Source organism: Carettochelys insculpta, chromosome 2 (assembly GCF_033958435.1).
Source record: "Carettochelys insculpta isolate YL-2023 chromosome 2, ASM3395843v1, whole genome shotgun sequence".
Taxonomy (NCBI): domain Eukaryota; kingdom Metazoa; phylum Chordata; order Testudines; family Carettochelyidae; genus Carettochelys; species Carettochelys insculpta.
Window position 1 is genome coordinate 53,276,342 of NC_134138.1, and position 22,408 is coordinate 53,298,749.

General features: G+C 43.7%; 1 protein-coding gene across 1 annotated transcript in view; it reads right to left on the bottom strand.

Annotated features, from left to right (window-relative positions):
• Positions 1-22,408, bottom strand: part of CNBD1 (cyclic nucleotide binding domain containing 1) — a 350,612-nt gene that overhangs the window by 146,417 nt on the left and 181,787 nt on the right. Inside the window, exons 4-5 of the mRNA XM_074985440.1 lie at positions 8,167-8,312; positions 2,894-3,036 (exon numbers count right to left, since the gene is read on the bottom strand). Of these exons, the coding sequence (XP_074841541.1) occupies positions 2,894-3,036; positions 8,167-8,312 (289 nt within the window). The remainder of the gene's footprint in view (positions 1-2,893; positions 3,037-8,166; positions 8,313-22,408) is intronic.

The window sequence follows — 22,408 nt, forward strand, 5'->3', positions numbered from 1 at the left end:
TCCCTCTGAGCACCCTTTCCCCTTCAGGGCACCCCATGGAGCCTCCTACCACCCCGCCCACCCAGCATCCCTTCCTGTGACCTACCCACAGTTTGGCAGAGGGGAGCAGCTAACTGCAGGGCCAAAAAGTGGAGCTGCAAGTAAAAAGTTTGCTCACTGCTGCCCTAATGGGTAGGATGTTAAATATTTCTCTTGATAAGTTACTCTTTACGAAATTATGCTGAACTGGAAAGACCTGTGACACGACAAACTGAGAACACACATGCCTATCATGATCAATAGGAAATGGCCACATTCTTTATGGTCCATATCACACTTTTGTTTCAGATTTGCACTGGGATGTTTCTGATCCATTTGACAATAGTCAAATAACTTTCCTTGTTGCTAACCAGTGACAATCCTGAGGGCCCCTGAATAAAGTGCCCTGTCTAATGGATAAGCAATTATTCTCATTTAAATAATTAAACTGCAATTGTTGAACTCAGTGAGTGGCATGATATTTTACCTATAGTGACACAAAGGACAGGACGGTCCCCAAACAACACATTAAAGGCATCTTTGCCTGATATTCTGAGAAAAACTGTTGGCACACTTCTGGCAATCTGTCAGAAAGATTCAGTTTAAAAACCAGGCAGAATAAGGAAGAACTGATCTTGCCTCCCTGCCATTCTGCTCAAAGTCAGTTATTTTATTCTAGCGAGATGGCATACGGAATCTTCAGTGGCCCCTTTTTGCAATACAGTAACTGTGGATTCGGAAGGCATTGGGAATTATATCATTGTTCATTTTGAAGAGACAAGAGATGGGAGAGACAATATACTTAAAATGCTTCAAAGGTAAGCCCAACTGCCTCCATTCTAACAGGCTGCTGTAAACTTCTCATAAATGATTGTTAAGTGACAAGCCATCCACACAAAATCAAATAACTTCTCCCAACCTTTAAGTGTTAATCAGAATTATTCAAACTATGCAACAAGGAGGAAAGGAGGTTCCAATGTTGTAGTGGATAATTTTCACATTATTTCCACATAACTGACATTACCACTATAGTATAATTAACATAGTTTGAGTTCCATGTTCACAAATACAATTACAGCAATATCAAACACAGGAGTATTAAAAGATGGATTTTTTTTTTCTTTTGCAAATCTGTTTGAAAATTTAAATACCTCATTGCTGTAAGTCACCTAGAATCACACTGAGTGACTGATGTGCCATCTTGTCAAATATCACCAGGGAAGAACGTTTTACAAAACAACTTAAATTAAATACTTCCTTTTTGTGAAATAGGTAGAAAAAAGAGTGGTTATGGTTTCACATGTAATTACATGTTTTATATAACTCAATAACCAAAAAAAATTTAAAAAAGGTAACTGTGCAGAAATTGAGGGTAAAAAAAATCCCCTTGAAAAAAAATAAATGAATAGGATAGCTAAGTCCTTAAATCATGTTTGAAAGGGTTCTCCTTAGTGTATGATGTATAAGATTAAACAATTTTCCTACTTGGAGAAAAACACAAAAAAGAAAAAAAACCATTTTATCTCCAAATTATAGTTTAATGAAAAATTAGACTATGCCACAAGACACATGAAGAGATGATAGGTAAACTTACAATTTTTAATCAAAATTACTTAAATGGTCTCAAAAAATCATCAAACCAAATTCTTCAAATGGAGCAGCTGCCAACACACTGGGTAGAGAGTTATGGCCTCAAACCTGCTGAGCGGCCTCAGCTACCACTAATTTTAACTGGCCTGTCAGTGATCAAAACCTCTCAAAACTGGGGCCTGACATAAAAATGTTTGCTCACCCCTGGTTTAAGGGAATACCTAATCCCTCGAGGCACTCAGCACTGGGACAACCAGTGGTATAGTGTTCCGTAGACAGCAATTTGTTAGGAGCCAACAGAGTATATTGTCTGGCTTCCTTAAGTTCAGCCAACTAAAAAGCAAACAGTAAGTCTATGAGTTGAAATGCAGGTGACAGAGTTTTATTTTTGTAGGGCAAGGGGGGTTGGTACAATTAGGATTTTTTTTTTTTTAAATACACAGGGAAAACTTCCTGTCCTGAAACACTTGAGTGCTTAGAAGGTTCAGTCCACACACCTTCCCCTGTAGAGAATTTGATGTACTGATAGTTACAGGAGACAATGTTTTTCAGCAAATATTACCCAGCCAGCTTCCCTAGGTCGAAAAGGCTCAGCAGAGTACAGTAGTCAAAAAGCCTTTATCTTACTGTGTTCTGCTGGATTAGTGGGCTTTGGAAGAACTGACCACTTGTCTTTACAGATCCAAACCTAACTTATCTGAAAAGACTGTTATTTGAAACAGAAAAGGGACGTGCATCATACTGAGATAAATTCAAGTAAATGAAGACATCTTCATATGATATTTATATAGAAAAGGTCATGCTGAGCCCTGTTTGTATGCATACATAATTACAACAAGAAGTCCTGTGGCACCTTATAGACTAATTTTTTTTGGAGCATAAGCTTTCATGGGCAAATACCCCCTTCATCAGATCTGACAAATTTAACACGTATGGGTCTTTGTCTATGAAATTTTCTACTCCAACAAATCTGTTAGTCTATAAGGTACCACAGGATCTCTCATTGTTTTTGCCAATACAGGCTAGCCTGACTACCCCTCTGAGACCTAATTACAGTGTTACATAATCGTTACACTTTACAGAAAATTAAAAGGACCACTTCTTGCTCCAAAGGAAAAAGCTTGAAAGGTAAGTTTAGCAGAATGCTTCAAAAGATAAAAAAAAGAGAGGAGAAATGTTATGTCCCTGTAGAACTAACAAAATTCCCTTTTATCAATATAAACAACTTTACTAGTTGTCTTTTTCTTATTACTTACTTGAACAGAGTATCTCTATCAAAGCTTACCACTGTTCGGCCTGTAGCTTGACTGGCAGTTGATATTGCTTCATATGATGAATGAAACTCTTCTCCAAGCATTCTTTTGTAAAACCTTGCTTGAGGTCTAGCAGAGCCTTTCAATATGACATGGAAACCTTGATTGCCAACAACTTGAAATTAAAACAAAACAAGATTTTCATTTAATTTTTCAGTCTACTACAGATAGTTTAACACATATACAGGTTGAACCTCTATAGTTCGGCCGGGACCTGGCCAGTGACGGACCAATGGAGCAAAGAGGTGGTGAGGTTCACATTAACTATATATGGTAGAGAAACACCAGTTATGTCCCTGTTAGGAAGAGGGAGTAATATTCCTCTCTCACCCGTCCCTTATTGTACAAGCTGGAATTGTTCCATTTTCTTACATCATGAACTTTTTTCACTCATATCCTCAGGTGGAGCAGATTTTGTATGATGAGTTTTGCAGTACAAGAAAGTAAAGAGTCTGTCCTCATGGTTCTGTTTGACAATGTAAATGTACAAAAATTTGCCTGTCTTTCCTCATGACACCTCATAGAGTGATTTGTTTTGTGCCATGTCAAGCACTAATCTCCAGAGGCCGAAAGATGTAACAAAAAATCAGAAAAACGCTGTGAGGGAATGAAGGAAGGAGGGTCCAGCTTCCCAGGTCTTTAAGAAAAACTCTGGGACCAACTATATCCACCCAGCTTTACTTGCAGAATCACAGAATCATAGGGCTGGAAGGGACCTCAAGAGGTCATCTAATCCAGCCCCCTGCTTCAAGCAGGATCAACCCCCACTAAGTCATCCCAGCCAGGACTTAAAAACCTCGAGAGATGGAGGAAAAAAGGAGATACACATCTCCTAGAACTGGAAGGGACATTGGGAGGTCATCTAGTCAAGTCCCCTGCCCTCTTGGCAGGACCAAGCACCATCCCCAACTTCTGTTTGCTCCAGTCCCTAAATGGCCTCCTCAATGATTGAACTCACAACCCTGCATTTAGGAGGCCATTGAGCTATCCCTCCCCCTGCAACCAATACCAACCCTGGAGGGAAGAGAAAAGAACGGAGGTCTGGCTGAGTTTGGAGCTGACTTTCAGGGATAAGTGAGGCGGTCAAGTGCAGGAACCACAGTCTGATCAGCAACCACAGGAGCATGTAAGCCCCACTCTACCCCTCTGGAAAAAAGGAGAAACCCACTAAGAAATCTGGATTATTGGGTCCATGCCCCAATTAGGGATTGATTGAGTGTTCCTGGGCCAAGAGAACAAGGAACATGCGGCTAGCACTTCCTCCCCCATTTTTGGCCACCTACTCTGTGACCTAGCCACTCAGTTATCCAACTATCAAAGACCATGCCACAGATATCCCTAAGTGAAATCAATCGCTACAACCTCTGAGGCAGAGGACTTAGATTTTCCAAAAAGAATTCCCAAAATCTTAAGCGTAAAAGGGGGCTCTTTAAAAATTCCCACAATGCTTTGTAATTGTCAATATTCTGTGGAATAGCTGAACAGCAGGTCTCAGAAGGCACTCACTAAAATGCTGTTAAGTAATTTGCTAAGTGTTGAGAGAAAGCATGATTGATAGCAGAAAGGCTGCTGTGTGAAAACAAACCACACTATGTTACTTGTAACTAATTAAGTTGACTCTGCCAGTTTAGATACATCAGAGTTGTACTAGTAGCCTGAATTAGTCCCATGAGCACTCATTGTCAAGTAGTGTGTCTTACAATCAGTCCTAAATACCCTTTTTTCATTTCCATCCATTTCACTAATTTAAGCCCCCTCCATCATAATTTTTTCACCTTCTTAAGCACTGACATTCTTAAAATGTTTGTAGATGATTACAGTCATTTCATCTTCTCTCATTTGTTGTTTTCTCCAACTTTCCCTCTTGTTTGGGACCACCTCTGTGACACTCTGATGCCCATATTCTTTGCAGTAGTCTAAACAACACATGAATGGAAACAACCTGTCCTGGAACATTAAGTGACTGCAGTAACAGTCCAAAGTTATACAATTGTATCCTGCTGCAAGATCCTGTGCAATTCATTGACCACCATCACCCAATAAGTCTCTTTTGGCATTATCACTTTTTCACCTGTATGAATACCTTTATTTGGAAGTATTTTTAAACAGAGGTAATAATATGCTATATTTCTAGTTCCAAAACTCATTTTGTTAGAAATTTCTAGATTCTCAAAGGCCTTTTGAATTAGTTCTTCTCTTCTTTAGGGCCTCCAACACCTCATAATGTTGTATCTGCAAATATAAGGCCAGATTCTGACAACATTATGTTGAATTCAGTGGAACTACTCACATGTATAAAGGTAAGTGTACTCATGTCTCTATCCAGGATCAAAGTTTTCCACTAAAACCCAGGCAAACTTTAATTGCTAAGTAACAATTGCAAAACCTTTGATGCAAGAGCCATCAAGAAAACTCTTCATGCCAGCGCAAAGCACACGCACAAATTTGAAAAATATCTTTATTCCTTAAAATACAGAATTCTTTAGAATTACCAAATGTTGAAATCAAATGTAATATTTTTGGGGTCATTATTTTTGACAATCTACTGAGTAAGTGGCATATGACTTCAGAATGCTATATTTTATAAGTATGATTAATGCAGAGCAAGAGAAGTAGTAGAATAGTCAATTAAAACACAGTAGCTGTAAACTCTTAGAAACTTAATATATCTGTTAGGAATACCATTAACAGATTTTTTTTTTGGTGGGGGCCTTATCCAGCACCCACAGATGTCAGTGTGAGGTATGTCATTGATTTAATGCATGCAGTACCAGTCCTGTGATATATGTCAGTCCTTTGACAGAAGTCAGAAAATGTTGCACCCTTAGTACTTCCAAAAGATACCCAAAAAGAAAATTTGTGCAGCAACTCTTGCTATAGACTTTGTTCGTGTGTGAGAGAAAAAAAAAATTTTTAAACTGTTCTCTGAAAGATAATCTTCTGAGACAAAAACCATGTCTGGCATGTATTAATTTTATTGAGTCTGTTTTACTTAGTATAAAATCAATTTAGTGTTTATTTTTGGGTCATAGCATCCAATTAGATTGAAAATGTTGCGTAGCCATGTTCAGAGAACTGGAAAAGATTGCACAGTGATGCAAAGCAACTTCGTCTTTAAGGCAATATGTGACAGGCTGAGTCATTAAGATTAGCTTTTATCTCATACTCTGTTTGGTGATCAGCAATTTTAGCGACCATTTTACACCGCATTGTGATTTTGAATTAACCGCTGAAAAATCAATAGGGCACTCAATCTAAGATAACATAAATATCCCAGTGACCAAGATATGTATGGTAATTCACAGTGAAGTCCCCAATTCTTGCATATTTGTATAGTGAATTGAGATGCCAATTTTCAGGATTATCATTTGAATCACTAGCTTTTACTTTAAATTTGTCCTATTCATTATCTCTACATCATTATGCAAATGTAGTTCCTGCCTGTTCACATTCTAGTTCAGTCTGCCTGTTAATTACACAGCCATGCTGTAATATATTCTGCTCTGTTCTGAGTTCCCTGGTTTGAGTTCCATATTCATTTTTGATGCATTATTTCAAACATTTAAAGGATGATTGGAATACAGCATTTAAAAATAAATGGATGTGTTGGAGTTGTATTGATACAATCTCATTGCTAACCTCCAGTAATACAAGGGGATATGGATGCTACCTGTTCTCACTTGTTTTTGGGGTGGCGGCGTGGGGATGGGGTGTGCAGAATGAGGGATGCATGTGCCAAAAGGAGTTAACCAAGCTAAAGGCAGCACGGTTAATGACTTGCTACTTCATTTTAGAACAGTTAAAATCAGAATGTTTATTAGCCAATTACTTCTAATTTCCATATTTCCACTCCCTCCCAAGAAATTTAAATTAGGTCTTCTCCCCCCCACTCTTGTTTTGTGTAATGAGCACAAATCAATAGGTTAAAATTTATTTTATGTATTATCATGTCAATGCCACCATGAGGTTAAATAACACGAAGCACCATTGCCCTGATGATGGATAACTCAGAGCAACTTGCTTTCAAAACATATTTTACAGCAACACTGTCCTCTCACTAGAATACATCATAAGAGCAACGACACTTTGTATTATCCATCAACAGAGCAAAGGCGCTTGGTATCATCCATCAAAAAAAGCAATGACACTTAATGTTATACATCAAAGCAATGGCATTCTGATGATGTACAGTACAAAACGGCATTACTTGATGACATGAGTATCATGCATGGTTAGCCTAATTTTGGAGAAGCTATCAGAAGCTTTTGAAAAGAAAAAGTTCATGAACTTTTAAAAAGTCTAATCTGCAGGGATTTTATATTAGTATCTCTCATCGAATAAATTATAACAGGTCTTTCTGGACTTCTAATTGCCAAGAATACGAGAGAATCATTAGGAGAAATGACATTTCTTACTACAACGTAGTTATAGGAATAAAGCAGTGCTCTAATACAGAGCAGGATTGGTAAAAGGTCACATTGAACATCCAGAAATTGAAGCACCTATCACTAGTCACCCTTTAAAACTTTGGCTAGTATTTCCAATTCATAGTCACCGAGTACTGTTCAGAATCTGCAAGTCCTCCTAGATGAAGATTTTTTCTTGAAGACAAATATCCTTGTGGGTTTCTTAACACAGTCTAGTATGACTAGAATTTAAACATTGTGCTAAAAATTCACTCTAAAAATGAAAAAAGAAAAATGTTTTCCAGAATTTTTTTTTTACTATGGAAATTTATTTTTCCCCTCAAAGCATATCTAATCTACCCTTGTCACCACCTTGACAGTCTCTTTAAGTGACAAAAATGTCTCACCCCAGAAGCAAATCCCTGACACACTACAGGTTGAACATCTCTAATCCAGAACTCTCTCTTCTGCCAAACTCCATAATCCATCATGATTTTAGTTAGCTGGATGACAACTTGTCATGGATGTGGCCTAGTTTCCCATGGTCCCATACAGCCACCTGTCCTGGCTTTCAGGGTTCTGTGCTGTTATTTAGCTGTAATTTAGCCCTAAATGTTAAGTGCCCAATCAGGAGTGGAAGTGTTGCGTATGTGCAAGAAAATATTGACTTCCTGCAAATTCTCTCATCCAGCTCCAATCAGATCCCAAAGGCGTCAGACAAGAGCAGCTCAATGTGTATAATATATTCAAAGATAGAGAACATATCTGTTTCATGACTGGAAATGCGATCTGTATTTTATAACCAGATAAGAAAATCATTGTGACAGATGAATTGTTACCTGTGCTTCCTTTCACCCAGTATTCCTTGATAGTACACATGCTGAGTTCCCTCAGTTCATCATCAGAAAGCTGAACTCTGATGTCAGGAATGAGTTTCATCATTTCATACACTGTGTTATGTTCTGTGGCAGATCTTAGAATGGGTCTGCAAAATAATTTATTACTATACATCAGAATGTAATGCATTTGGGTGAGTCAATCAATATATAATTCACTGTCTAGTTAAAATAATTTATGTTTTTGTTTGCCAATACATTTGATCACCAGACTTTACTTCTGCTACACAGATCCACTATGCATTGACTTGACCTAGTGAACATAATACTGTTTTCCAGTTCATCACATTGTTCTTTACATTAGGCATAACCAACTCCATTGCTAATACTATTTAATAGAAATTCTCTCCCCTTTATATTTATGGGCTTGGTCCATAAGACTATTTATGTCACCATATAACATTCTGAGATCTTGTCAGAAACATATGTGCTATAAATGATTCATTTTACAAATATAACATTTAATTAACTTTTTGTATAAATTCAAGAGGCAACATAAGAATTACGGCTTATTTATTCAGTGCAGTAATGAAAGGATTTCAGAATCAGTGTATTAAAAGTAGTACCATCCTACAAGTACAAACCATGTTTCCTCTTACTGTACTGACTTAGCTGTAACCCCATTCATTATTGGCTCCACTGGGGTTTAGCCTTTGTAATGCTCTCGACTAAAGAAATTTTACACACTGACAACACTATGGGACTGCGTATTCCTTCCCATGTTGGTGTGTGTCAAATTTCTCCCCCATAAAAACTTCCTCTTAAAATAAATGAGGCAAATAAAATCATGTTTAGTTATAAATATTCAGAGTGAGAAAGTAAAATATGCATAATGTGTAAAGTGGAATACTATTGCGCACATTTAATTGTGTTCAGAACGAAGATCTGCCTTTGGGTGGGGAAAAAGGAACGCACTGCAGTCGAAAGACTCAAGGGCTTGCTTCAAAGAATACTGACATGTTTCAGCTTTTCCACTGAATTTTAAGAGCTTTGGATGAGACCTCAAATGTGAGCAGTTCAATCTCTACTTGGAGAAGGTACACCGTACAGAGGAAGGGGCATATCTAATCAAAGGCATTAAATGTCATGCTTCCAGACATTCAATCAGTTTATGGACCCGTACAATATTTAATTACTGGCTTTTAATCTAAGTAATCTAAGTAACAGAAATTAAAATAGGGTTGTTTAATGCACACTAACGAATATCTCCTTGCTTGTTAACAACCACTTCCCCTCCTATATGTACTCTCACTTAGGCAGTGTCTACCCTATAAGATAAATTTAGTATATAATAAAATTGAATACTTAATCTCAATATCATGAATTCAAATAATGCGTACACAAAGCTTCTTGACATTCGACCCACCTTTTGTTCATGTTGAATCTCTGCACCTTCGTTTCCCCATGCAAGTTCAGCAGCATGCGCTGCGCATTGTGGGCACCTATCCCACAGAGTCTTAGCCCCAGTTGCTTGTGGGTGTTTAGTGTTGGAATCCCATAATTCACTGCAACAGTAACCAGACGAAGAAAGAACTGGAGATCATGCCATTTCGTGCTACAGGATTGCAGCACAAGCATGGATCCATGAATGCTCCAAATCATAGCACAGATTGTTTTGGCAATCACAGAGGCTGTCACACAATTTTTCCTTCAATTCCAAAGCTCGATGACGCTTGTCTATCCTAGTGGTGCTGCTGTTGCTGCCTTCACCACTGATGACAACGATGAGGTTGGTGTTTTGGAACAGCAGTTGTGCCTACCACAGACCAAGAATGCTGACCTAGTGGCTGCCATGAATGCACTGATGACAGTGGAGCAGCATTTTTGGACTTGAGACACCAGCATACACTGGTGGAAGCACATTGTTTTGGAGTCCTAGGATGACCAGAAGTGGGTGCAGAACTTTCACATGCACAAGTCCACCTTTATGGAAGTGTGTGATGCACTGGCACCCACCCTGACATGCAGTAACATCAAAATGAGCCTGGCTTTAACAGTACAGAACCTAATGGCAATTGAGCTGTGGAAGTTTGCAACCCCTGACAGTTACCAGTCAGTAGCAAATTAGTTTGGGGTGGTCAGACCTACACTGGGGTCCATGTGATGGAGGTCACCCATGGTATTGGTCCGTGTCTCCTCAGGAAGACTGTGAGCCTGGGAAATGTACAGGCCATAGTGGATGGTTTTGCTGCTCAGGGCTTTCCTAACTGTGGTGGGGCAAGCGATGGCACACACATCCCCATCGTGGCCCAGGCACACCTGGTATTGGAGCATATTAATCGAAAGGGGTACTTCTGCTTGGCCATGCAGGCGTTGGTAGATCACAAAAGCCATTTTACCAACATCAACACTGGCTGCTCTGGGGGGGGGGGGGGAGGGGGTTCACGACATGTGCATATTCCAAAATTCAGGACTGTATGAAAAGCTCCTGGATGGGACTTTTCCCCAATTGGAAAATCAACTGGGGATGTGGAGATGCCAATTGTTATATAGGGTGACCCTGCTTGCCCTCTGCTTCCCAGCCTGATGAAACCCTACACAGGAGAGCTGGTCCCCAGCAAGGAAAACTTTAATTATAGAATGAGCACGTGCATAATAATCATGGAATGTGCCTTTGGACATTTGAAAGTGAGGTTCCGATGTTTTTTGACCCATTTGGACATTTCTGAAGCTAATGTCCCCACTGTTATTACAGCGTGCACTATTTTGCACAACATATGTGAATCAAGGTGGGAGACTTTCCTGTCTATAGCTGCGTCTACACGTGCACGCTACTTCGAAGTAGCAGTGCCAAACTTCGAAATAGCGCCCGTCACAGCTACATGTGTTGGACGCTATTTCGACGTTGAAATCGACGTTAGGCGGCGAGACGTTGAAGTCGCTAACCCCATGAGGGGATGGGAATAGCGCCCTACTTCGAAGTTGAACGTCGAAGTAGGGCACATGTAGACGATCCGCGTCCCGCAACATCGAAATAGTGGGGTCCGCCATGGCAGCCATCAGCTGAGGGGTTGAGAGAAGCTCTCTCTCCAGCCCCTGTGGGGCTCTATGGTCACCGTGTGCAGCAGCCCTTAGCCCAGGGCTTCTGGCTGCTGCTGCTGCAGCTGGGGATCCATGCTGCATGCATACCGTCTGCAACCAGTTGTCGGCTCTGTGGATCTTGTGTTGTTTAGTGCAACTGTGTCTGGGAGGGGCCCTTTAAGGGAGCGGCTTGTTGTTGAGTCCACCCTGTGACCCTCTCTGCAGCTGTTCCTGGCACCCTTATTTCGATGTGTGCTACTTTGGCGTGTAGACGTTCCCTCGCAGCGCCTATTTCGATGTGGTGCTGCCCAACGTCGAAGTTGAACGTTGACGTTTCCAGCCCTGGAGGACATGTAGACGTTATTCATCGAAATAAGCTATTTCGATGTAGCGTGCACGTGTAGACGTAGCCTTTATGGCATTCTGAAGTGGAGGCAATAGGCAGGGCTTACTCACGGCCATCTATGCTGCCATTCACCGGTACCCATGGTCAGGCTTCAGTAATAAGGGATGCTTTAAACAACAGCTTTATGAATGATCTGTAATGCACATGGTACCTATCTACATCTCTGCCATAATGCTAATAAATCAACCATGCCATAATGAACGAATGCTCTTCTTTGGTGGAACTAGGGAGTTTCACTGCTCCCCACACCCACCCCCAGTTCCTTCAGTTGCACGCCTGCTGAGGACAAGGGAGTATCACTGGGCAGATGTGCCTTCAGGTGCATTCACCCTCCCCACCACCCACCAACTCCTGCAGGACAAGAAATCACACCGAGCTCAAAGGAATGATTTTATTTTGGGGTTAGATGTTTAAGTGGCTGGGAAAAGAAGCTCTCTCAAGGGTGTTCAAATAGTCTTTTGCAATGGTCCTTGGGGCTGGAGCGGCAAGGTAGCCTTATCCTCCCTCCCCACATTTGGGGATCCTGATGGGGGGGGGGTTATCTGCCCTCAGGGGACTCATCGTGGGGAATGTGACAACAGTGGGTGGGCACCCCTTCCTCAAGAGACTCTGGCCAGCAGGTATCAGCTGATGCCCTGCTGGCTTGGGAGTCCCTCTGCAACTCAAGCAGGGAGTGCAGGATCGCTATCTGCTGAGTAATGGCCATTACAAGATTTGTAGTGACCTGGGTATGCTTTGCCGTGACCCTTAGTATGCTTTGCTGCGACCTCATTCATTATGGACATTTGCTTCTGCTGCAGGTCAAGCATTCTCTCATTGAATTTTACTTGACTCTGATGCCACTCAGCTGTACTGTGATGACACTGAGCAGTATCCTTTTTCAAGTTCTTACACTCTGCACGAATGTCTTGCATGTGCTGAATAATCATATCTGATTTTGCTTTCTTGCATCTCCTGTTTTTTCTGCAACATCAGGCACTGGGTGTGGGAAATAAAGGTCAAAATTTAGGTACAATTAACATAATGTGCTTTGAAGTGCAATGAATGGGTCTTTCTGTCACTTATCACTGAAAGTATAATTTGAAGGACAGATGAGTTATTAAGGAAGGCACCATAAGTGTGTATTTCACAATATCTCACTTGCCATCACTTCTCCATCACAATGCTTTGTCGACATAGAAAATTATAAGCAATTGTCCTATTTTGGTGGGAATGGGAAGGTCTGCAAATCAGGGACAGCAAGCAGGTGTCCTGGCCGGCTGTCCTGTGGCAGTGAGAAATGGACAACTGTGTGTGAGGCTTCAATGCACAAAAAAGGATGTATGTAAAGGGACATGGGAGAGGAAATGCACAGCAGAGGAATCCCTGGCATGGCACAGGAGGATTCCTAAGAAAAGAAAACAAATAATGCTTGGTAAGGGACATGGAAGGGGAAACACCCAGCAGAGTACGGCAGCCACATGGCATGGGGGTGGGAGCATTAAAAATGAAAAGAAATGCTGGTTGGAAAGGGACATGTGGGGGCAACCTCCCCACCAGGACCTTCAAACCGTGTTGTGGAGTGGGGAATGGAGCGCCCACCAGCTTCTGAAGGCCAATGGGAAGGGGCAGGAAGCATCTTAGGGAAGGAAAAACAAAAAAAAGATGTGAATTGCTGTAGGTTGCCAAAGAAGACAACACCATCCAAAAACTAAACAGCTACTCCTGCTGTGTGACCAAAAGCCTGGAAAATCTGCTAAAATGCTGTGTGATACCATGACACCATATCTCTATCTGGCTGCCTGAAGCCACAAGAAGTCAGGCCTGCCCAAGAATCTTGTGAAAAAAGATACAAGAGTGCCTGGATAAGGTCTTCAAGGAGAGCTCCAAAAAGTAGAAGCGCTCCATCCAAAGAAACATTAACACACTGTTCTTAGGGGCACAGAAGTACAACTAGCAAACATGTACCTATGCAAAACCCTATAGCCATACCCACCCCAACCCACTTCTAGCATGTAGAATAAAGACTCACCTGAACCAGTCACTCCAGATGGCTCAGGGACCAGCATGGAGGGGCCTACTGCGGAGGGGACCGGTTCCAGGTCAATGGTGAAGAGCTCAGGGCTGTCCGGAACAATTTCCTCTGTCCCCTGCTCGTTGCTCCCTTCCTCCTCTCCATTACCCTCTTCCTCTGGTCCACACTGCTCCTCCATGCTCAACCTGGAATCCATGCCAGAGCCTCCAAATTATTGCAATTTAGTTCAAGGTCCGTGGTAAGGTCGTTCCCCATAAACATGTGGCAATGTTGATAATAGGTGCAGGTCCATGGAGCTGACCCTGACTGCTGGTTGGCTGCCCAGACTTTGACAGGCCTGCTGGAGTTCCTTCACCCTCACCCAGCGCTGCGTAGAGTCCCGGGAGTAACTTCAGGCTGCCGTCTCACATGCCATCTGATCATAGATGGCCACATTTCTCTTGGCCACCTGAAGTCTCTTCACCACTTACTGTTCTCCCCAAATGGCAAGGAGATCCAGAATCTCCTGGTGGGTCCAAGGTGGGGTTCACTTGTGAGCCTAAGATGTGCTAGTTGATCACTACCCTGAGCACGCATGATTGCAGTACAGGTCTACCGATAATTGCTACCTATGTGGTGCAATGGCTACTGATGTGGTGCAAAGAGATGGGCAAAGGGATTTTTTCATAATGGATACCCTTTATATTTGCAGGGCTGGGCTGCTAAATTCAAATTCAAATTTTCATTCAAATTCAATCCAGACTTCTTGGGCTTACTTTGACCTTCTTCCTGCACACCTGACAGCAGTGCGCAATGAAGCAGCCATACTTGGAGGGTCACCACATAGCTTTGTGGAATATATATGGGACACTTCTGAAAGCTAACAAATTTGAATTAAGGACATGGTGCTTCCATACTAGCCTTGATCTGAGATTTTTAAATTTGAGATAGATGGTATACCTGTCCTGTAATATCAATATTCTGTAATCAGCATTATGCCTCAGTAAATCAAGTTAACAGTATTATGTGTGAAGACAGCCACATTTTAATATCAATCTAAAGCCTTGACATTCAAATTTATCTTGTAGTGTAGACACAGCCTTAGGCTGTGCCTAGATTGCAGAGAACTGTCAGCAAGAGAGATACAAATTTTTAACTGAATTTGCGTAGTTCCTGCTGACTGTTCTTTCGGGAAAGGCCTTCCCAATATTTGGCCCATCCACAGAGGAAGAAATGTAGGAAAATCCCCCTCAGTAGAGACATTCCTTCTTCCTCAAGGAAAGAGGTGTATAATGATGTTGGAACAAAGCCTGGACACCATATATGAAGCAAGCAAGAGGGTTTATTACACACAGCACTGGCGTGGTGTCACTTCACGTGTTAGGCTCAGTGATCACCATCAGACAATAGGTTACAATCGATTATATAGATTATTGATCATGGGGGGAAACTATTGCATGGATGTTACCCAAGCCTGGATAGGTCCTAGAAGCAAGATGAAATGAGCACAATAAGGCAATAATCTAAAAAGTATCCCAGCTCATTGCTAAAAGAACATTTTCTCTCTAATACATGTGGTTTTCCTTAACAAGTTATTAAAACAAAGCAAACATGCAATAACATCTGTGTGTCTAAATGGATGGATGGGTCTACAAGAGTAATGATGGCACCTTCACACGGGCACATCCAGGGGTGCTCATCTAGAAGATTAAAGCAAAAGACAGTAACAGCATAGAACACCATATTTGTTTTGAGTACCAGCCTGGGATAGGAGAGGAGAGGCCACCATGTCTCAGTTCTCATATGCAGGGCCTCTCCTTGGAATGTGGTTGCTGGGGCAACTATCCCTCCCTTCAAACTCCAAGGCCCTGTTCCATCTGGGATGACTTGCCCTGGGTCTTGTGATTGAGATGAGGGGGGCCCAGCAGGTGTAGCTTTCCACTCTTGCTAACTAGGTTTCTGTATTATAGGCCTACTCCAGACTTTAAGATTCAAATACGAGGTCTTTAGCACAAACCATGGCCTGCCTCAGAAATTTTCTCCTTACAAAAGATGTTGACAGAACACTCCCGAACAGCAGATCTCTTCCGAGAGATCTACAGTCTGGATCAACTAAACTATTTGCACAGCAAAAACAGATTTAAAAGCCAGTCTTGTGCTTGTGTTCACTTAGCCCATACCCTGAGGTGCACTTCTCCTCCTCCCTGATTCTTGCTGCTTAAAGTAGCTTCTCTCCTTTCCTCACATGGGATGGATTCTGCACTAGTTTTTATGATGCCAGTGCCTCTACCCATGGTGCCTGGGACACAAGTGATGCTACCCCAATGGATAGCTGAAAGGTTTATGCAGACAAAGGAGCAAGCTTTGAAATTGGCCAGGGCCATTCACTTATTCAAAAGCATCTACACACCTTATTATTATTGTACAGAAACAGACCTCATTCCCTCGTTTAGTGTCTGTTCTCTTATGGAGGAGGGAGGAACACGCCATATGTTTGAATGTAATGATAGAGCTCTATGTTCAAGCAATTTCTTTCTAAACTTGGTGACTCCAAACAATGTAACAGTCTAGATCAGTGTTATATGGCTTTGAGTCACCAAGTTTAGGAAGAAATTGCTTGAACATAAAGATCTATCATTACAATCATCAAATATTCAGCATATTCCTCCCCCAAACATGCAGCCCCATACAGCCTCGACCAATGTTTCCCACCTACCCCGATTCCAAGCACATTGGGAACTGATGTCAGAAGGCTCTCCTAGACAGTATGGTTGTGGCCCCTTGGTTAGCATCCTGTAGATGATCAGTTCAGAGCTCCATGAGATGGCAAACGCCAAATTGTGATTACACAAAGTAACTGTCTCTTTCTTCAATGCACGTACAGTAGACTTGCAACATTCACAAGGGTTCGGTGCTGAGAACCCTCATGAATGTTGAATTTCACAAATATGGCAGCCGCCAGCACTCAACACCCCAGAGCCCTGGGGAAGTGGGCTGCCGTTGCTCCCTGCCTGGAGCCCCAGGAAATGGCAGCCCTGCTCACAAATAATTGAGATTGTGAACCTTAAATCTGCAAATCTGGGGGCCTTGCTGTAAACCAATAGATATATTGGGGATTTACATAAGCAGTTTGGCAGACTCTTTCATTCCTTGGATTTTGGCACAGAAATTGAATAGAGGGCTCAATCACCTATTCAGTGAGGTCACTGGCACAGCACATAGAAGCAACATATGTGATTTGTCTTGATTTTAAAATAATTTTAGTTTTTGACACTGTCTAACATGATAGTCTCATAAGCAAATGAAAAATTTGATACAGAGTCAATAAGTATAAAGTGTGTGCATAGCAGATTGAAAAACTATGATCAAACCATAGTTGTCAATAGATTGTGGTCAAACGTGCAAGCTCTACCTATCAGGAATCTGGCCTGTATGTGGCACTTTTCAAACATTTTTTTTGATCTAAGACTTGGTTAAAGGAAAGAAGAGTACACACACAAAATCTGTGGATATCATGAAGTTGGGAGGGGTTGCTACTACCTCAGATAAAGGGATTAGAAATCAAAAGGACCTAGGTAAACTGAAGAACTGGTACGAAATCAACAAGAAAAGTTTCAATAAAAACCAAGTTCAGAATACTACACTTATGAAGTAAAAAATATCAAAATCACAAATGCAAAATAGAAAACAACTGGTTAGGCAATAATATTGGGGGGAAAAATGGGCTTCACAGAAAACACACAAAATGTGAACCAATGGATATATGGTGTGAGCCTACAATGTGAATATTCTGGGTAAATTAACAGTAGTATCATATGTATGTCATGAGAGGTGTTTGTTCCACTCTACTCAGCTCTCGTGAGGTGTCACTGAAGTACTATGTCCAGTTCTAAGCAAAATGTGAACAAATTCGAGAGTACAGTGGAGAACACCACAAATGGAAAAAGACTTATAAAACCTGACCTACGAAGAAAGGTTAAAAAAAACTGGGTGAGTTTAGTCTTGAGAAAAGAAGTCCGAGGAGGGAATCTGATAATTGTCTTCCATTGTTCTCCTTTTCCACTGAAGGTGGGATCAGAATTAATGGGCTTAATCTGTAGCAAGGGATGTTTATGGGAATGGGAACACATTCCAATGCTATGGATAGCTAAGCACTGGAACAGACTAGTAAGGGAGGTTGTGAAATTTCCATCTTCAATGGTTTTACAGAAAAGGATAGAGAAACATCTGTCAGGATGATCTAGGTTTATTTGGTGGTGGGAGAACGGACTAGGCAACCTTTTGATGTCTCTTCCAGCCCCACTTTTCTATTAATCATACTTCCTTCATTCACATTTATTTTCCCTTCACACCAGGAACTGATTGTGAAGTGCCCTTCCTCTGACACACTTTGGATGTGCAGTTATTCAAGCTATGCATGGAGATTGGGTAATTGCACACATCGGCTACATCTACACATGCACGCTACATCGAAATAGCTTATTTCGATGTAGCAACATTGACATAGTCTATTTCGATGAATAAGGTCTACACGTCCTCCAGGGCTGGCAACATCAACGTTCAACTTCGACGTTGGGCAGCACCACATCGAAATAGGCGCTGCAAGGGAACGTCTACACTCCAAAGTAGCACACATCGAAATAAGGGTGCCAGGAACAGCTGCAGACAGGATCACAGGGCGGACTCAACAGCAAGCCGCTCCCTTAAAGGGCCCCTCCCAGACACAGTTGCACTAAACAACACAAGATCCACGGAGCCGACAACTGGTTGCAGACCCTGTGCATGCAGCATGGATCCCCAGCTGCAGCAGCAGCAGCCAGAAGCCCTGGGCTAAGGGCTGCTGCACACGGTGACCATAGAGCCCCGCAGGGGCTGGAGAGAGAGCGTCTCTCAACCCCTCAGCTGATGGCCTCCATGGCGGACCCCGCTATTTCGATGTTGCGGGACAGGGATCGTCTACACGTGCCCTACTTCGACGTTCAACTTCGAAGTAGGGCGCTATTCCCATCCCCTCATGGGGTTAGCGACTTTGACGTCTCGCCGCCTAACATCGAAATAGCACCCAACACGTGTAGCCGTGACGGGCACTATTTTGAAGTTGGCACCGCTACTTTGAAGTAGCATGCATGTGTAGACGCGGCCATCAGGAGCTCTAACAATGGATACGGGACAATACTCCACTAACTTTGTAACCCAAGTTGTAAACCAACATATGATTCTGTCCTCATCACACAGAGTTTGACACCTACCACTAAAGTATATTGTCCCATGGTAGCCAATGTTCCTGATAAGTATCTAGTGAGTCAAAAATAGCATTGTGATGTCACAAGCGGGAACCAAAGCATTTGTTCATTTGAAAAGCATATCAGATGCACAGAACATGTTCAAAACTATTATTTCAATTCAATATTATCCTTTTTTTAAATTTAGTATGTTATAAAGTCTGACATTTTTAATAATAGATACAATTATCTAGCTAAAATCAAGGTGGTCATAGTTTTTTGTTTTTTTTTTTAAAGTGGGACTGTTATATTTTTCCTTTCTTGTCAGTTTAAAGTGGGTTCAGGGATTTTGTTCAAGTATTCCAAAGTAATTCTTTTCCGAGTAGACACCAAGCATTGAAAATTTTAGACTGAAAGGTAAATTTTTTACAAATTGTGGAGTACAGAAAGTCAATGGGCTTTTAACGGAAATTATTTTGCACCCTCAGATACTCTGCAGCAGCTGCAAAAAGCATGAGCATTGTAATAAAATGAACTGTAGGAAAGAGAAAGGAACGAATTACAAAGAGACCTTTTCAGTAATTTATAGCTCTTACAACATGAAAATGTATTGTTTGTGTGTTAGAGGGTGACCTGTCCACTTTAAAGTTATTGTATTAATTTATATTGGAATAATGGTTCAAAGGTGCCGATATAAGTTAGTCACTGTTCAACATTAAATAGGATCCCAAGTTTAGTAAACAGTGATCTTTGCCTGCTTAAAACTATGCCATTGAAAACTGTTTAACCTTTTATTAAAGAAAAAGAAAAGGAAAACAGTTACAGCATTTGAAATATAAAACATTAAATAAGGCTTTGATTTCAACAATACCGGTTGTTCCCTTGCTCAATGCCTGGAAAGATTTTTTGGACGGAAAACTACCCATTTCATAGTTTCTGAAGGCTGGCTTGCATAAAGGCATTAAATCAACATTTGCCACATTAAGTCAAATTTATAATGTGTGTGTCCACACTATGGAGCCCTTTCTGCCAAACTAAAGGACTTGTAAAATTCATCCCTGTCCTCCATCTCAGTGAGAAGTGTAGTGCTACAACTGGCATTTCTGGGTTCACTTAGGGGAAGTGGAGACACAACATTGTGGGTGCATCTATACTAGCCAGCTACTTCGAAGTAGCCAGCACAACGTCGAAATAGCACCCGTCGTGTCTATACGCGCCGGGTGCTATTTCGACGTTAGGCGGTGAGACGTTGAAGTCGCTATTCCCATCCTCGGATGGGAACAGCACCCTACTTCGACGTTGAACATCGAAATAGGGTGTGTGTAGACGATCCGCATCCTGCTACTTCGAAATAGCAGGATCCTCAATGGCGGCCATCAGCTGGGGGTTTGAGACATTCTGTGGTCCCCACACGCAGCAGCCTTTAAAGGCACCACGGACCCGGATTTCCTGGGGCAGGAAGCTGAGAGTGTGCAGGCAGCAGCACAGGCACGTGCTCGCCCTGCACGCTTTTCAGAGGCGTCGATCTCCACTGCCTCCACCCATGGCCTCAAGCCAGCCCCCCAAGTGCCCCCAGAGCTCCCCTCCTGAGGGGACCCAGGCACCCCCGGCAGCCAAGGAGGGGGCCAAAAGGATGCAGGGCCCCTCCTGGTCGGAGGCTGAGCTCCGAGACCTGTTGGGGCTCTGGGGTGAAGAGAAGGTGCTCCACGTGATGGGGAGCAAGCGGCAGAATGCAGAAGCGTTCGCCCAACTGGCCGAGGGCCTGGCCACCCAGGGTCACCCTGCCTGCACTCCGGATCACGTCCGGAGTAAGGTGAAGGAGTTGCAGCAGGGGTACGCCCAGGCCCGGGACTCGGCCAGCCAGTCTGGGGCTGCCCCCACCACTTGCCCCTATTATATGGAGCTCAGGGCCATCCTGGGCCCCCAGGACACCTCCTCCCCACTGGCCACCCTTGACACCATGGCTGACGAGCCCCAGCAGTCCTCGGAACCAGAGTCCAGGCTGGATGCCAGCCCTGCATCCCGGGGCCCACCTGAGGAGCCCCACCTCGGGACAGCTGAGGAGGGGTCCAGCAGCGAGAAGGGTGGGCTCCTCAGCAACCTCCCCTCCCAGAGCACCAGCTGGGCTTCCCCTGACCATGGCAATGGACGGTCAGGTACGTACTCCACAGAGCACACACTCATGGGCCACAGGGCAGGGGCACCAGCTATGACCGGGAGCCTCACACACCCCTAGTGGACCCCAACCTGCGAATGCCCAGCCCCAGTACAGTCCCAGGATGGTGGCATGGCCATCAGCGCCCATCAGCACCCATACCCATGGGCAGAACTCAGTCTTGACCCCGGGGGCGGGGGGACAATGCCATGGTAACAGCCAACAGGGACATCAAACCCACCGACGGGGACAGAGACCCAGCACCCAAGAGGGGGTGGGGAGAACGGGCCACGGCACTGTACTAACAGCCTTCCCCTCCCTCTCTCCAGCTGCAGCATCCAAACGCCCCAGGCAGCCAGGCACTCTGTTGTCCTTGACAGCCCGCTGGAGGTCAGCCACCGCCAGCTCCCGGAGACACCCCCAAGGCCAGTGGGATGGTCCTGCCACCGCCGGACTCTGGGGATGGCCCCGATGGACACTCAGCTCCTGGAAGCTCTCTGGCAGCTGACGGAGGTGGCAGAGGAAAGACTCCATTTTGAGCAGGAGGAGTCCACCCAGCGGTGGGTGGCATGGGAGGACTTTATGGGGGTTTTCAGGGACATAGCCAGGTCGATCCGGGAGGCCGTTGCCCGGCTCCTGCCCCCCCGCTACCCCCTGGGCTGCCCTCCCCGCCACTCCACCCACCTTGCTGCCTGCTGCCCCGCCTGCCGCCCCACCTGCCTCACCAACGGCAAGCTCCACAGAGCCCACTGGGGCTGAAGACCAGCCAGTGGAGGCATCCCGGCCATACTTGTCGGTCCTCCGAGCCCCCAGCCGGCCACGCCGGGGACCACGGACACGGGGAGGGGGGGTTGCGAGCCATACCCGCCAGGGCTCACGCCCCTCTACCCCCACCCCGGACTGATGGGGTCCCAGTGGACGGCTAGGCTGTTGGCCCATGTATATAGTTATCCCCCTTTTTGTATATTAGTTGTAGTTTCTTTGGTGAACCAAACAAGTTATCCAGTTTAAAAAAAAAACAAACAAAAACGTGTTATTTTCCAAAAAGCTGGAGGCGTGTGCTTGTTGGTGGGGTGGCATGCAGGTGTTGGGGGAGGTGTGCGGGTGGTGTGTGGGGTGGGTTCTTCTGGGGAAGGCCAGGGAGGTGCTCAGGGGTCTCCCTGATTGACGTGGGCCCGCAGGGCCTTGCGGACCCATACCTCAGCATGGTGGGCCTGGCGGCCGTGCCCGTGCCGGCGTCGACCACCTACCCCTGGACGAAAGCCTCCTCCTTGCTCTCAACGAAGTTATAGAGTGTGCAGCATGCTCCCACAACCTGGGGGATGTTTTGGAGGCTGACATCCATTCAGGCAAGGAGGCACCGCCAGCAGCCCGTCAGACGGCCAAAT